The 16,993-nt window shown below is 47.9% G+C and overlaps 2 protein-coding genes across 4 annotated transcripts in view; one reads left to right on the top strand and one right to left on the bottom strand.

Annotated features, from left to right (window-relative positions):
* Nucleotides 1–11,105: 11,105 nt before the first annotated feature.
* LOC123637869 (NADH dehydrogenase [ubiquinone] 1 beta subcomplex subunit 7-like) lies at nucleotides 11,106–15,066 on the top strand. The gene is made up of 3 exons (XM_045551005.1): nucleotides 11,106–11,291; nucleotides 14,273–14,441; nucleotides 14,876–15,066. The coding sequence occupies exons 1-3, from the start codon at nucleotides 11,180–11,182 to the stop codon at nucleotides 14,994–14,996; spliced, it is 402 nt and encodes a 133-aa protein (XP_045406961.1). The 5' UTR covers nucleotides 11,106–11,179; the 3' UTR covers nucleotides 14,997–15,066.
* The window catches only part of TECR (trans-2,3-enoyl-CoA reductase), a 27,386-nt gene continuing 22,051 nt past the window's right edge, over nucleotides 11,659–16,993 (bottom strand). Inside the window, exons 5-14 of one of the 3 annotated variants that reach the window (XM_045550972.1) lie at nucleotides 16,818–16,921; nucleotides 16,626–16,741; nucleotides 16,434–16,539; nucleotides 16,285–16,357; nucleotides 16,155–16,198; nucleotides 16,025–16,082; nucleotides 15,850–15,938; nucleotides 15,446–15,491; nucleotides 13,878–14,062; nucleotides 11,659–11,884 (exon numbers count right to left, since the gene is read on the bottom strand). In XM_045550972.1, the coding sequence (XP_045406928.1) occupies nucleotides 11,798–11,884; nucleotides 13,878–14,062; nucleotides 15,446–15,491; nucleotides 15,850–15,938; nucleotides 16,025–16,082; nucleotides 16,155–16,198; nucleotides 16,285–16,357; nucleotides 16,434–16,539; nucleotides 16,626–16,741; nucleotides 16,818–16,921 (908 nt within the window). In that variant the 3' untranslated portion in view covers nucleotides 11,659–11,797. Of the gene's footprint in view, nucleotides 11,885–13,877; nucleotides 14,063–15,119; nucleotides 15,363–15,445; nucleotides 15,492–15,849; nucleotides 15,939–16,024; nucleotides 16,083–16,154; nucleotides 16,199–16,284; nucleotides 16,358–16,433; nucleotides 16,540–16,625; nucleotides 16,742–16,817; nucleotides 16,922–16,993 lie in introns of those variants that run through there. The other 2 variants (XM_045550992.1, XM_045550983.1) reach the window with 2 other exon arrangements.

Raw genomic sequence — 16,993 nt, 5'->3', positions numbered from 1 at the left:
CCTGTAGGAAGTACTCAGAACTTCATTATACACAGATCAGCACAATAAACAGTCACTGGTGTAAAATCACCCAAAAGCTAAAGGTCAAAGACCAGATACCGCAATGGCTCAAGAAATAAAGTAAAGCAACAAAGTCCTACTCAACAGGATGAACAGAAATCTACCCCACTTGTCAGTTTTTTCAATAAATCTGAATGGCTTTAACTGCCCACTGAAGAGACACAGGCTGGCTGAATGGATGAATATATACAAGTCAGGTGTCTCCTGTCTTCACGAAACACATCTAACCCACAAGGACTCATTTAGACTCCAGGTGAAGAGATGAAAAACAATATTCCATGCAAATGGAAACCAAAAGAAGCCTGGTATAGCATTTCTAACATCAGATAACTTAGTTTTCAAATCAACAAAAGAAATGAAAGACAAAGATGGTCACTATATAATGGTAAAGGGAACAATTCAACAAGAAGACATGACAATTCTAAATATTTATACACCTATCACAGGAGCACCCAGATTCATAAAGCGAATCCTACTTGATCTAAACAAAATGACAAGCAGCAGTACCATAATAGCCAGGGACTTCAACACCCCTCTATCAGAATAGGACAGATTCTCCAAACAGTACATAAAGAAACAATGGACTTAAGCAGAACTCTAGAACAAATGGGCCTAATAGACATTTACAGAACTATCTACCCAAAAACCACTGAAAATATGTTCTTCTCATCAGTCCACGGGACAGTCTCTAAGATTGACCACATCCTAGGCCACAAAACATGGCTCAATGTAGAAATTATGCCATGCGTCTTCTCAGACAACAGTGAAAAAAATTAGAAATAAACTCCAACAAGGCCGGGCGCGGTGGCTCACGCCTGTAATCCTAGCTCTGGGAGGCCGAGGCGGGTGGATCGCTCGAGGTCAGGAGTTCGAGACCAGCCTGAGCAAGAGTGAGACCCCGTCTCTACTAAAAATAGAAAGAAATTATCTGGCCAACTAAAAATATATATACAAAAAAATTAGCCGGGCATGGTGGCTCATGCCTGTAGTCCCAGCTACTCGGGAGGCTGAGGCAGTAGGATCGCTTAAGCCCAGGAGTCTGAGGTTGCTGTGAGCTAGGCTGATGCCACGGCACTCACTCTAGCCCGGGCAACAAAGTGAGACTCTGTCTCAAAAAAAAAAAAAAAAAAAAAAAGAAATAAACTCCAACAGAAACACTCATCTCTATACAAAGTCATGGAAACTAAACAACCTAGTGCTGAATGATAGGTCAAGGAGGAAATTAAAATGAAAATCAAAAGATTCTTTGAACTAAATGATGAAGGTGACACAAGTTATCAAAATCTGTGGGATACAACTAAAGTAGTCCTGAGAGGAAAGTTCATAGCCATAAATGTCTACATTCAGAAGACAGAAAGTTCACAAATCAATAATATAATGATGAATTGTCTCAAAGACCTGGAAAAGGATGAGCAAAGCATTCCCAAACACAGCAGAAGCAAAGAAATAACCAAGATCAGAGCAGAGCTAAATGAAATTGATAATAAAAGAACTATACAGAAGATTAATGAAACAAACAGTTGGTTCTTTGAAAAGATAAACAAAACTGACATGCTTCTTACCAGATTAAGCAGAAGCAGAAAAGAAAGGACACTAACAATCTCAATTAGGAATGAAAAAGGAGAAATTACAACTGATACCATGGAAATACAAACTATCATCTCTGAATACTATGAAAATCTTTATGCACATAACCTGGAAATGTGGAGGAAATGGACAAATTCTTAGAAACAGACAGCCCCCCTGGGCTCAATCAAGAAGAAATGGAATTCTTGAACAAACCAATATCAAGTACCAAAACTGAAGCAGCAACAAAAAATCTTCCAACAGAAAAAAAAAAGTCCTATGATGGTGGAGTGGTGGTGACCTCCTGGATTTGTGCTCCTGGAGAGGAAGGCATGGATCTCAGTCTGCCACAACGCTAGAGGATCGCTCCCCCACAAGAACAGCGGTGTGAATCCACGGAGAATCAGCGTGGGACACAGAGAGCAAGAAAAGACTGAGGTGAACGGGAAATCAGATCGTGAAAATCTGGAGAGTGCCGGATGGACAATAGAGAGGGGAGCATGGGACAGCTGCAGGTGAGGTGGGTTCAGCCCCACAGGAAAGTGGCCTATTTCGCCACTGACCTCCACACCCACTCAATTAGGGATCTGCCTGAGGCCGGTGCGGAATCACTGTGGGAGATGCGGGGCTCTGTGGAGAGGAGACAATAGCGAGAGGCATTTTGGACCCCAGAGCTCTGTGGGTGGACTGCAACTGGCGGGAGAGGGTTTGCGCTAGGTTGCAGCGAAAGACACCTGGGGGAAGCCAAACTGTCTCCTTTACATGGGCAGCTGGGCTCCCTCAATCCCTGGCTCCTCTGGCCCCTGGGACCCTGAACATTCACCCCCAGTGCCAGCGATCGGCGGGCGGGCAGCCACCATTGTTGGGGTCCATAGCCTAGCCTCTGCAGAGCGATTGGGAACCAGGCGGCTCCATAGGCGGCTCCATCCCCTAATCCGTGGACCCCCACTAGGAGCTCCGCCTTTGTGTGAACATTGAGTGCTTCCCCAATTGCGAGGGAGTGGAGCGTGGACCTTGCGGACATTGGGGCAGGGCGGAACGTCACCCCTGGGAGCTGCAGCAGCCGGGGTGCTGGGCAAATGGGGGCACCCACCTCCCCCTACCCACTGTCTTTCACGCAGAGAGAGGCAGAACCCACCTCGGGAGAGGAAGAGGCAAGGAAAAAGTCACTTTCTGTCTGCAATTAGAACAGCGCAGTGACTGAACTCTCAAACCGGTTTCAGGTCAAATTAATTCTCTGGGGCTGGACCCAACAGGAGCAGCCCCCCAGATGAGGTAGCAAAATCCTGAACAACACGTGAAGGGCTCCCCCTAGTGACAGAGGAGGCAGCTTACCTGGGCTGCTGCACAGCCCAAGATCAGCATGCACGGCATGCCTCTGTCCAGCCTAAAGCTGAAAGAAGGGACCTAAGCATTGATCCAGATGGGAAGGGCTCAGCAAAAGACCTCTGGGAGTATAAAGAATCAAGCTGAAACCTTGCCTTCAAAGAGGACTACTAGTTCTCCACCAATTGACACAAACCAGACTCGAAATAGCAACATGTCACAGGAAGAATTTCAAACATGGATCATAAATAAGCTGAATATTATGCAAGAAAAAATGGATAACCAACACAAAGAAACCACAAAAAAGATCCAGGACTTGGAAGAAAAATTCACTAAAGAAATCAAAATATTGAAGAAAAATCAAACTGAACTCCTGGAAATGAAGAATTTATTCAGGGAGCTACAAAACACAGTGGCAAGTCTCAAGAGCAGGGTAGATCAAACAGAAGAAAGAATCTCAGAGATCAAAGATAACACTTTCCAATTAAATAAGTCAGTCACAGAGATGGAGCAAAGAAATAAGAGAAAAGACCAGAGTCTACAAGAAATGTGGGATTATGTGAAGAAGCCTAACGTGAGAGTTATCGGCATTCCTGAGGGTGAAGAAGACAATAAGCAAGGGTTGGATAAGCTATTTGAAGACATAATTGAGGAAAATTTCCCAGGCTTTGCCAAAACTCTAGATATACAGGTTCAAGAAGCTCAAAGAACCCCTGGGAGATTCATACCAAATAGGAAGACACCATGTCATGCAGTTGTCAGACTGACCAAAATTTCCACTAAAGAGGCCCTCCTTCGAGCTGTAAGGAGAAAGAAACAAGTAACATACAAAGGAAAATCCATCCGAATTACGCCAGATTTCTCAACTGAAACCTTACAAGCAAGAAGAGACAGGGGCCCCATTCTCACTCTTCTGAAACAGAATTGTGCACAGCCTAGAATCTTATACCCAGCTAAGCTCAGCTTTATATATGAAGGTAAAATTAAGACATTCTCAGATAAACAAAAACTCAGAGAATTCACCAAGACAAGACCAGCTCTCCAAGAAGTACTCAAAACAGAGCTACACACGGACCAGCACAAGAAAGACCCATGAATATAAAACTATTCAAGAGAAGATAAAAACCCAGTTATCACAATGGCTCAAGTGAGAAAACAGAATAATGAAATTCAACCCAACATAAGGAACAGAAATCAGTCTCACTTATCAATTCTCTCATTAAATGTGAATGGATTGAATTCTCCACTCAAGAGACATAGACTGGCCCAATGGTTAAAAAAATACAAGCCAAGTATCTGCTGTCTTCAGGAAACTCATCTAACCTGCAAGGATGCATTTAGACTGAAAATAAAAGGGTGGAAATCAATCTTTCAAGCAAATGGAAGCCAAAAGAAAGCTGGCGTCGCGGTTTTAATCTCCAATAACTTAGTTTTTAAATCAATAAAAGTAATGAAAGACAAAGATGGTTACTATATACTGGTGAAGGGTACAATTCAACAAGAAGACATAACTATACTTAATATATATGCACCCAACTTAGGTGCACCCAGATTCATAAAGCAAACCCTACTTGATTTGAACAAAATGATAGACAACAACACATTAATAGTCGGAGAGTTTAACATGCCACTGACAGTACAGGACAGGTCCTCCAAACAAAAAATAAACAAAGAAATAATGGACTTAAATAGAATGCTAGAACAAATGGGCCTGACTGACATCTACAGGACATTCTACCCGAAATCCACTGAATATACTTTCTTCTCATCAGCTCATGGGACATTCTCCAAGATTGACCATATCCTAGGACATAAAGCATGTCTTAAAAAATTTAAAAAAATAGAAATTATACCATGCATCTTCTCAGATCACAGCAGAATAAAAGTAATAATAACAGAAATTCTCATTCCTACTCAAAGTCATGGAAGCTAAACAACCTTCTCCTGAATGATTATTTTATAAATGAAGAAATCAAGATGGAAATAAAAAGATTCTTTGAATTAAATGACAAAGGAGACAAAACTTATCAAAATCTTTGGGACACAGCTAAAGCAGTCCTGAGAGGAAAATTTATTTCCATAAATGCCTATATCAAAAAGACAGAAAACTTACAAATAGACAATCTAATGAATAGACTCAAAGAGCTGGAGAAGGAAGAACAGACCGACCCCAAACCCAGCAGAAGGAGAGAAATTATTAAGATCAAGTCAGAACTGAATGAAAAGGACAACAAAGAAACCATAAGGGAGATTAATAAAACAAAAAGTTGGTTCTTTGAAAAAATAAACAAGATTGACACACCTCTGGCTAGGCTAACCAAGAGCAGAAAAGAAAAAACTCTAATAACCTCCATCAGGAACATGACAGGAGAAATCACGACCGATGCCACAGAGATACATGACATCATCTATGATTTTTACAAAAATCTTTATGCACACAAATTGGAAAATGAAGAGGAAATGGACAAATTTTTAGAAACACACAGCCTTCCCAGGCTCAACCAGGAAGAAATAGAATTCCTGAATAGACCAATATCTAGATCTGAAATCGAAACAGCAATAAAAAACCTTCCCAAAAAGAAAAGCCCTGGACCACATGGGTTCACACGTGAATTTTACCATACCTACAAAGAAGAACTGGTGCCCATCCTACATAAACTATTATCCAATATCAAGAAGGATGGAATTCTCCCCAACACATTTTACCAAGCCAACATAATTTTAATACCAAAACCAGGAAAGGATGCAACAAAAAAAGAAAACTACAGATCAATATCCCTTATGAATATAGATGCAAAAATTCTCAATAAAATCCTAACAAATCAAATCCAAGTGCTTATCAAAAAAATAATCCATCACGACCAAGTGGGCTTCATCCCAGAGATGCAGGGATGGTTTAACATACACAAATCTATAAATGTAATTCACCACATAAATAGAAGCAAAAATAAAGATCATATGATCCTCTCAATAGATGCAGAAAAAGCATTTGACAAAATTCAACACCGTTTTATGATCAGAACACTTAACAAAATAGGCATAGACATGGCCTATCTAAAAATGATACAAGCCATATATGACAAACCTACAGCCAACATCATACTGAATGGGGAAAAATTGAAAGCATTCCCACTTCAAACTGGAACCAGACAAGGCTGCCCACTGTCCCCATTACTTTTCAACATAGTATTGGAAGTCCTTGCGAGAGCTATCAGGCAAGAGAGCAGAATCAAGGGAGTCCAAATAGGGAAAGAAGAGATCAAACTCTCACTCTTTGCTGATGATACAATGTTATATCTAGAAAACCCCAAGGATTCAACCAAGAGACTCCTGGAATTGATCAGCGAATTCAGTAAAGTCTCGGGATACAAAATCAATACACACAAATCAGAGGCATTCATATATGCCAATAACAGTCAAACGGAGAACCAAATTAAGGACTCAATACCCTTCAAAATAGCAACAAAGAAAATAAAATACCTAGGAATATATTTAACTAAGGAGGTAAAGGACCTCTATAGGGAGAACTACGAAACACTGAGGAAGGAAATCGCAGAACATGTAAGTAGGTGGAAAACCATACCATGCTCGTGGATTGGAAGAATCAACATTGTTAAAATGTCTATACTGCCCAAAGTTATCTACAGATTCAATGCAATCCCTATTAAATTACCAACATCATTTTTCACAGATATAGAATGAATAATTTTACGCTTTGTATGGAACCAGAGAAGACTCCGTTTAGCAAAATCAATTTTAAGCAACAAAAACAAAATGGGAGGTATCAATTTGCCAAACTTCAAACTATACTACAAAGCTGTGATTATTAAAACTGCTTGGTATTGGCACAAGTGCAGGGACATAGACCAGTGGAACACAACAGAAAATCCAAATATAAAACCATCCTCATATAGCCATCTAATCTTTGACAAAGCAGACAAAAACATACTCTGGGGAAAAGATCCCTTATTTATTTATTTATTTTTTTTTTATTTTTTTTTTTTTTTGAGACAGAGTCTCACTTTGTTGCCCGGGCTAGAGTGAGTGCCGTGGCGTCAGCCTAGCTCACAGCAACCTCAGACTCCTGGGCTTAAGCGATCCTACTGCCTCAGCCTCCCGAGTAGCTGGGACTACAGGCATGAGCCACCATGCCCGGCTAATTTTTTTGTATATATATTTTTAGTTGGCCAGATAATTTCTTTCTATTTTTAGTAGAGACGGGGTCTCACTCTTGCTCAGGCTGGTCTCGAACTCCTGACCTCGAGCGATCCACCCGCCTCGGCCTCCCAGAGCTAGGATTACAGGCGTGAGCCACCGCGCCCGGCCTCAAGATCCCTTATTTAATAAATGGTGCTGGGAAAACTGGATAGCCACATGTAGAAGACTAAAACAGGACCCACAGCTTTCACCTCGCACAAAAATCAAATCATGGTGAATAACAGACTTAAACATTAGGAGGGAAACTATTAAAATTCTAGAAGAAAATGTAGGAAAGACTCTTACAGACATTGGCCTAGGGAAAGAATTTATGAAGACCCCTAAGGCAATCACAGCAACAACAAAAATAAATAAATGGGACCTGATCAAATTAAAAAGCTTCTGCACAGCCAAGGAAACAGTCATGAGAGTAAACAGACAGCCTACAGAATGGGAAAAAATTTTCGCATACTACACATCAGACAAAGGACTTATAACAAGAATATATTTAGAACTCAGGAAAATCAGTAAGAAAAACTTGAACAACCCTATCAAAAAGTGGGCAAAGGACATGAATAGAAGTTTTTCAAAAGAAGATATAAAAATGGCTAACAAACATATGAAAAAATGTTCAACATCTCTAATCATCAGGGAAATGCAAATCAAAACCACAATGAGATACCACTTAACCCCAGTGAGAATGGCCTTTATCAAAAAGTCCCTAAACAATACATGTTGACGTGGATGCAGAGAGACAGGAACACTCATACACTGCTGGTGGGACTGTAAACTAGTGCAACCCCTATGGAAAACAATATGGAGATACCTTAAACAGATTCAAGTAGACATACCATTCGATCCAGCAATCCCATTATTGGGCATCTACCCAGATGAACAAAAGTCATTCTATAAAAAAGACACCTGCACCTGAATGTTTATAGCAGCACAATTCACAATTGCAAAGATGTGGAAGCAACCCAACTGCCCATCAATTCACGAATGGATTAGTAAATTGTGGTATATGTATACCATGGAGTATTACTCAGCTATAAGAAATAATGGTGATACGACATCTCTTTGGTTCTCCTGGAGAGAGTTGGAACCCATTATACCAAGTGAAGTATCCCAAGAACGGAAAAACAAGCATCACATGTACTCACCAGAAAATTGGTTTCCCTGATCATCACCTAAATGCACATTGGGGAATGATACCAACTGGATATCAGACTGAGGCAGGGGGTGGGGGGAGGGGATGGGTGTATGCCTACATGATGAGTGCGTTGTGCACCGTCTGGGGAATGGCCATGTTTGAAGGTGCTGACTCTGGGAGGTGGGGAGTGGGGGGAGGGGATGGAGGTATGATTACATAGTGAGTACCAGGCGGACTGTCTGGGGAATGGACACGCTTGAGGCTCTGATTCAGAGGGATGGGTGGGACATGGGCAGTATATATAACCTGAGCTTTTGTACCCCCATAATAAGCTGAAATAAAAAAAAAAAAGTTCTGGTTTGGAATCTAGGTTTGGACTAGGGTCATTTCATATAGTCCCTTTACAATATTATTATTGTTCATCAAAGCTATAGAGGTATGGGATTATCAACTATTACCTTGTTGATTTATTCTACAGGAAATATTGGAAAGATGTTGCTATTGCTTTATGTTATTCAACTCTGTAAAAGTATAAAGATACAAGTATTTCTACTAAAGTTGCCTTTCTATCAAAAAAAATAGATACATGAGACTACATCAAACTAAAAACCTCTGCACAGCAAAGAAAACAATTAACAGAGTGAGGAGTGAAAGGTGGTCTTACTAATAACCTAACAGAGGAAAATAAACTATCAAACAGAACGTAAGAGAAATAAACTCACAGGACATAATTGCCCCTTTCTCTGCCTGCATGTGAATCTCACACCCTTTCAAGGAGACAGCCTGTAGAATAGGAAAAAACATTGCAAATTATTCATCTAACAAGGGACTAATATCCAGAATATACAAGGAATGCAAACAACTCAATAGGAAAAAAACAAATACCACATTAATAAGTGGGCAAAGGACATGAATAGACATTTCTCAAAAGAAAACATACAAACAGCCAACATGTATACAGAAAAAGACTTAACGTCACTAAGCATCATGGAAATGCAAATCAAAATCACCATGAGATATCATCTCACTCCAGTTAGAATGGCTATCATCAAAAAGACAAAAAAATAACAAACACTGGCAAGGATTCAGAGAAAAGGGAACTCTTATACATTGTTTTTAGTAAACTAGTACAGCTGTTATGAAAAGCAGTATGGAAGTTTCTAAAAAAGCTAAAAATAGAACTACCATATGATCCGGCAGTCTAACTGCTAGGTATATACCCAAAGGAAAGGAAATCAGTGTATCAAAAAGATACCTGCACCCCCATGTTTACCACAGCACTGTTCACAATAGCCAAGATATGGAATCAACCCAAGTGCCCATCATTGGATGAATGAATGAAGTGTGGCATATATTACATAATGGAATACTATTCAGCCATGGAAAAGAACGAAACCTTGTCATTTGAAGCAGCACGAGTGACTCTTAGGTTAAGTGAAATAAGTCAGACGCAGGAAGATAAATCGTTCTCACTCACATGTGGGAGCCTAAAATAAATGAGTTTATGAGAGTAGAGAGACTAGTGGTTATAACAGGCTAGGAAGGAGAGGAGAGAGGGGAGGATTGAGAGGGGTTGGTTAACAGATACAAAATTACAGCTGGCTAGGAGCAGTAAGTTCTAGTGCTCTGCAGCACTATAAGGTGAATATGGTTAACAACAATTTAGTGCATATTTTCCAAAGACTGGAAAACAGGATTTTGAATTTCCATGAGACAAAGAAATGATAAATATTTAAGGTGATGGATATGCTAGCTTGATTTAATCATTACACATTGTATACAGGTATCAAAATATCACTGTATCCCATAAATATGTGCAATTATTACATGTCAACTAAAAATAAAAGGAAAAAAATGCATGAAAATCCAGTGTGTTCCCTAAAAGGCAAGACACTCATGCTCTTAAGGAGGAGTGGAGCCAGGCGTGATGGCTTGCACCTGTAGTCCCAGCTACTTGGAAGTCTGAGGCAGGAGGATCACTTGAGCCCAGGAGTTCAAGGCCGCAGTGAACTATGATGGTGCTACTGCACTCCAGCCTAGGTGACAGAGACCCCATCTCTAAAAATTATTTTTTTTAAAAAATGAGTGGAAATCCCTTTATACCCCCCAACCATCCAAACTTAAGTCATTTCCTCCTTCTCCTCTCTCATGGGCCCCTCATATCACAATTTTTGAATCTATTCTATTTGCATAATTTCTTATACAACGTTTTCCTCTCCCATTAGACTGTAGCTGCACAACGCAGGCACTATATCTGCCTTGTTGACCACTGGACCCAGTATACAGTAGATGCCCAATAAATGCTTTGCCAGATGAAAAAATATATATATTATATAATATATTCAATAGTATTTAAATTTTCAGCTTTAAATAATGTTATTTATAGATAACTTTAATTTGTTTATTTAAATTAAATTCAACCAATCACAATATTTACTTTAAATAATTTCATTAACAATTATGATGTTCACTATAGTGTCAGTATTGAGTGGTTTTACTGAGAGAAATTCAAATGTTTTCAAAGAAAAACGTTTTTTTGAAAAATAATTTTCATTTGTGCTCTATACTCGGGCTACCAGGAGCGCCCCCGATATGGCTGAGGGAGGCCGCGGGCCCAGCTCGCTCCCCTCTCTCCAACCCAGATGGATTTCCAGATTCAGGGACGTTCCCTCTGGGGTCCGACTCTATCCCGCGAGGGGGCGCCGCACCTGTCATGCTTCTTCCTGACCGCCAGGTGGCGGAAGGCGAACCCTCTGGAATCTCTATCATCCCCACAGCGTCCCGAGCGACCCGGAAGCCGTGGCTGGAGAAGGGGGCAGTGCTTCCGGGTGGGAGTGGGGTGACCCTCGGCGGCCGCGGAAACCTGCCGCGACAGCAGCCATGGGGGCTCACCTGGTTCGCCGCTACCTGGGCGATTCCTCGGTGGAGCCCGACCCCCTGCGGATGCCCACCTTCCCGCCGCACTACGGCTTCCCCGAGCGCAAGGAGCGCGGTGAGGCCCAGTGCGCAGGCGCGGCGGGCGGGAGCGGGGCGCGGGACCCCGAACCCCGGGGTCCCCAGGGCTGGGCTCGAGGTTCGCGCCTTGTGTCTGTGGTCAGCTCCGGCTGCGGCCCGGAGGAGTCCGGGGGACGCTCGGGGCCCTGCCTGAGTGTGCAGGCGTCCCCGGCCGAGGGCACGGCTGGAGCAAACCCGGGCGCAGAGAGCGGAGAGGAGTGAGGCGCTCGGAGCGGGGCTTTGTCCTGGGACAGTGGGCGCCGTGCAGGGTTTAGCACAGAAGGGACACGTTCGTCGTACCCCGTCCCGATGTCGCAGCTATTTTTAGGTATGCACAAGAAAACCGTGGCTTGCGCCGTGCAGACTATCCTGCGTGATGCTTTTATTTTTAATGTAGTAGATATCACAGGCATATCGAGCGCCAGTTCTGGACCAGGTTCCGCTTTGGGCACCTTGGTTGCAGCAGGGAACTGGGGGTATCCAAGCACTGTCTTCAGGGAACTCTCAGCCCCGTGGGGAAGATAGTGGAACGAGGCAGATTTCGGGGGCAGCTCCTGGGGGGTAACAAGGCAGGCTTCCAGGGGGCAATGGCTGGAAGCAAAGACCCGAAGGAGGATAAGTAGGAGTTAACCAAAGAGGGGAGAGCCAGTGCTTGGAAGCAGAGGAGGGAGGGACACGATCAGATTTGCTTTGTCAGAAGTTCCCGCTGTCTGCTGGGTGGGCGACAACTTTCAGACAGGAAGACCACTAAGCGGTGGGGGTGCAGAGAGGTTGGATTTGAGAGAATGTTGGGAGGTGCTATAACCACTCAAGTGTTCCGCCTCCAGGTAGCCCTTCAGCCCCAGCTGAACCTACAGTCCATGGCACCCTGCTTTGCAAACGCCAGCAACCCCCCCTCTTCTCTCTTGCTTACCCTGATTAAACTCACCTCTTCCCCCTTCTTGGCACCTGTCTCTAAGCAGCTTCCACCAACTATATCGGTGAACACCATTGTCAGTCCTCAGCTCTTACCTAGCCTTGAGAAGCTAGAAGCACAGTTGATCAAGTACAGCTGATGCTGCCACCTCCTGGAAGCCCCTCCTCACCTGGCTCCCAGGACCGCACCTCACTGGGGGCTTCACTGATAATTCCTCACCTCCCGTTTGCAATGCTGCAAGGCTCAGGCCCTCTCTCTTCTGTCCACCACTCCCCGGGGGGTGGGGGGGAGGTTCTGCTAATCCCCTGGCTTCAAGTACTGTCTGGGGACCAGAGCTCACAAGTTTTTATCTCCAGCTGGGCCTTGACCCTGAACTCCAGATTCATGGATTCCACTGCCTGCTTGGCATCTCCATGCAGTGTTAACGGGCATCTCACACTCGGTGGGTACAAACCACAGCTCCTGACCACCCCAGGAAGCCTGCCCCTCCCTCTGTGCTCCCTGTCCCAGTAACTGGCAACTCCATCCTTCCTCGTGCTCAGGCCGAAACTCCTGGGGCATCCTGCCTAACCCTAACCTCCCACCTCTAGGCCTTTGCACTTGTTCTGCTACCTGGCGCGCCCTTCCCCTGGGTATCTGCATAACTCACTCCCTCGCTTTCTCATGCTCCTCTCCCAACACTCCTGCTCTCTCTTGCATTGTTTTTCTCCCTCATTCTTAACCATTGCCAGACATTCTGCGAGACACTACATTCTATTTGTTCTGCACTTCCCCCCAAGGGCAGGGATGCTTGTGTGTCATGTTTACTGCTGTATCCCCACCACTTAGCACACAGTAGGGGCCCCAGAAGTCCTTGCTGCTGGCTGACTATAAGTTGTGTGACTGTAAGATACAAAAGAGGGAGGCGTCTAGCGTGGCTGACTGGAGCGCCAGGGGCAGGTGGCATCAAGTTGACATGGGAACTGGCAGAGGGCTGCAGGTGGATGCCCAGGCCTCAGATGAGGTATAGGGTGCAGGGACCGCGTTGGGCTTTTCAGCATACGGGGTGGCGATCAGGCAAAGGGCTCTTGGAATGCCAGTGTTTGGCAGCTCAGCGATGGGAGGAGACCTGGGGAAGGTGCGCTGCAGGAGGAGCCACAGGAGGAGAAAGAAAGCAAATGAGAGGCTGAGGAAGCCTAGTGTGTGTGCTGGGGTGTCTGGACAGTGGTGGGGTGGGGTGGAAGCCAGAAGAGAGTGGGATACGGGGGCAGGAGAGGAGGAGCTGGGCCTGAGTGAGATGAGGGAGTCAGCTGAGACGTGCACACACCTTTCTCCCTTGGGCAGAGAGAAATGAGCCAGGACCAAGAAAGGTGTCGCAGTAAGGAGGGTGCGGAAGGCTGGGTCCTAAGTGGCTCCTGCTGGGCTAAGAGAGAGGGGCAGAGAGCTGAGGAAGGTGGCCGGGAAGGAGCGCAGGATTGCTGGGCACGGCAGGCACAGGCTGGGGTGTGTGCCCGTGATTCCTAACTGCCCCAGTTGGCCTCCTCCTGAAGTTGATTTTGTCCCGGGTCAGGTTTTGCTACGTGGGTGGGGCTCCAGGGCCCACAGCTAGTCTGGCTGTCCTTGGAGGCACGCGCCTAAGTACTTCACAGGTGTTATTAGCCCAGTTCGTGCTCAGGTAAGTTGCGTTACCTGACAGTGCATTCTGTGGTGCAGGAGAGCGTGGTTCCTGAGCTCGGGCTCTGCAGAGTGGGACTGTCCGGACGGCCGTGGAGGGAGGGTATCCCTGGGGGAGCCATCAAGAGATATTGCCGTGCCCTGGCAGGCGATGGCGAGGGAGCCACCCCTCTCCTTCTGGGCCTCAGTGTCTGGGTTGCCTTTATGCAAATTAGAAAAAAGGAACCCCTTTAAGATACTGCATCTGTCAGAGGATGGCCCTAATCCACTGCCATCTGCCACCCAGTCGTCCAGGGGGGACACCCCTGTGATGTGGCTCCCTGATGTCGCATGCATCGATCCACTGGGGAGCCTCTGGCAGTTAGGACCCAGGCAAGGCCGCCTGGCTGAGCCCCGCCTGCTCCCCGCAGAGATGGTGGCGACGCAGCAGGAGATGAACGACGCGCAGCTGACGCTCCAGCAGCGGGACTACTGCGCCCACTACCTCATCCGGCTGCTCAAGTGCAAGCGTGACAGCTTCCCCAACTTCCTGGCCTGCAAGCACGAGCAGCACGACTGGAACTACTGCGAGCACCTCGAGTGAGCCCCAGGCCCACCCCAAGCCCCTGCCACACCCCTGGCCCCCAGCAGGGTGAGGCTCCAGAAGCCAAGAACAGTGAACTAGCTGAGGTTTCCAGCCAGGCGCCACCTTAGTCCAAAAGACACTCTCCAGGGCCCTGCTGGGTGGGCACAGAGGAAAAACCTGGGTGGGGCAGAGGGCTGAAGCCACCTGAGGAGTGGCCCAGCCTGGGTTCCAGCGGGAGGCCCCTGCCCTTCCCTGGGGCTCCCTGGTGGCCACCAAGGAGGCAATGGGTGGAGTCAGAGCGGCCAGCACCTGCTTGGGCGCTCCCGACAGGAACCACAGGCACACGGGTGCTCTGGGACACTGTCCCAGTCCCATCCACTTCCCAGGGCTGTGGGAGAGCCATGTGCTGGCCAGAGAGCCTGGTGACCCTCCTTGTGCTCTGCCCCAGCTACGTGATGCGCATGAAGGAGTATGAACGCGAGCGGCGGCTGCTCCAGCGGAAGAAGCGGCGTGAGAAGAGGGAGGCAGAGGCGGCCAGGGGCCAGGGGCCCGGAGAGGTGGCTCTATAGGGGATCCACCCCCAACCCTGTGGACCAAAGAAATAAAAGCCTCGAGGCTCCTCAGCTGAGCCCACTCTTACTGCAGAGGTGCTGCCTGGTGGTCCCCAAGCCCATAGAAGAAACACACAGGGATGGAGTCCGACAGGGACAGGCAGCTTTTATTCCAGGTACTGGAGAGCTGTGGCCCCCTCTCCTCCTCCAGAATGACACTGGGGTTGGGGACGACAGCTGGGCTTGGCTGAGCGGCTCAGAGCAGGAAGGGGATGATGGGCATGCGCAGGGGTGGGTAGTCACGGAACTCCTTCAGGTAGCTGCGGTGCTTGCCCTTGGCCCAGATGGTCATCTGGGTGAAGCCCACCAGGGAGAAAAGGGCCACTGTGGGGAAGAACGGGGGCGTAGGGAGGGGCTGCCGGGCCCAGATGGGTACGGCCCTGCTGAGGGAGGGGCGGCAGGCTCACCTGGGAGACACTGTGTCATGATGGCAAAGCCGATCCAGGACCCCACCTGTGGGCAGAGGAGGTGGGAGGGTGAGGGCAGGCCAGGCTGGGCAAGGCCAGCTCTTCTGTCCAGCCCCACCAGCCCCTGTGCATGTGGATGCCCAGGACTCAGCTTCCTGAGTGGGGGTGTGGGGACCCGACTCCAGTGCTGGGGGGACCTCAAGTGAAGGCGGTGGTATGATGGAAGCCCAGCATTAGCACACCTCCCAAGCCCCAAACCCAGAGAGGTCGCCGACTCTCCCCCTCCAAATGTTCCCCCTCCAACTGCAAAAGCAGCTGCCAAGCCAGGTGCCCCCTCCTGGGGGCTGGCCCCTCCACATGGGACCCCAAGCCCCCTAAGGGATAAAGGCAGGGCCACCCCTCACCTCATAGGTGTAGTTGGGGCAGGACACCAGCAGGAAGAGCCATGTGAAGGGGTTCTTGGTGGGGTACGGGATCTTCCGGGTCTTGGACCCTAACGGGCAGGACAGGAGGGGCGAGTAAGACGCCCCGCGGCCCCCTCTGAGCCCGCCCCCGCCCCCGCCCCAGCAGGCCACTCACCAGCCGGCCGCAGGTCCCGCAGGGCCATGTGGATGGAGAAGTTGCCCAGCTGGCAGATCTGTCAGAGGAGCAGGGTCAGCCCAGAGCCCACCAGCGCCCCCCACCCTGCCACCAGCCCCAGCCTCCTTACCACAAAGATAGCCAGTGCCAGTTTAACCTGCTGGGCTCCATAGGCTGAAGGGGAAGCAGGGGGATGAGACAGATAAGGGGAGGGCCTGGGGAAGGGGCGTGCGGGGGGAGCGCGGTCCGAGGCCACTTACAGGGGGGCGTGTAGAGCGGGTGGTTGATGTAATAGGCCATCCACGCGGCGAAGCCCCAGTAGTAGGTGCAGTTCTGGAAGGGAGCAGGGGCAGGGGTGTGACGGGGACCGGCGGGGCGGGTAGCGGGGCTCCGCGGGGCGAGGCCTCACCTTGAAGATGTTGCGCAGAGGCATGGTGCCGTGCGAGAAGCGGTGCACGAAGAGCGTCTCCAGCAGGCGCTTGACGTAGTGGAATGAGTGGCAGATGCAGGCGAGGCTGGTGGGGGGAGCGGACTCAGCCGGGCCGGCCCGGCGGGGCTTCCACCCTCCACCAGCCGCCCCCTGGGGCCTGGTCCCACTCACTGCACCACCGTGTGCCGACTGGACGTGAAGTCGTATTTGTGGCCGTAGATGAAGGGCACCCGGAAGTAGAAGAGCAGGTAGATGAAAAGGGGCCCCGCGTACTCTGTCAGGAAGACCTGAGGGTACAGCGGGGCAAGGTGAGTCACCTGCTGTGGCTGATGGGAAAGGGGACTGCGGGTGGGGTCGACTCACCGTCACCCAGCTGATCTGGGCCCCCAGATCCCGGAAGTAGAATGTGGCCGTGGTGCCCACGGGCAGCTTCTGCAGAACATCCTCGTCCTTCAGGGACTTGCCCTCTGCAGACAGGCGGGCCAGGGCTCAGGGGCTGCCTGGGCCTTCTCCCACTGCCACCCGGGAGCCCAGGGGTG

This window comes from Lemur catta, chromosome 1 (assembly GCF_020740605.2).
Source record: "Lemur catta isolate mLemCat1 chromosome 1, mLemCat1.pri, whole genome shotgun sequence".
NCBI classification, from domain to species: domain Eukaryota; kingdom Metazoa; phylum Chordata; class Mammalia; order Primates; family Lemuridae; genus Lemur; species Lemur catta.
This window is presented reverse-complemented; position numbering and strand designations above follow the sequence as displayed.

Coding starts and splice junctions, on each gene's coding strand:
- LOC123637869 (XM_045551005.1), top strand. CDS start 11,180: ATGGGGGCTCACCTGGTTCGCCGCTACCTGGGCGATTCCTCGGTGGAG. Junction 11,292..14,272: donor CCCCGAGCGCAAGGAGCGCG/GTGAGGCCCAGT, acceptor TGCTCCCCGCAG/AGATGGTGGCGACGCAGCAG. Junction 14,442..14,875: donor AACTACTGCGAGCACCTCGA/GTGAGCCCCAGG, acceptor GCTCTGCCCCAG/CTACGTGATGCGCATGAAGG.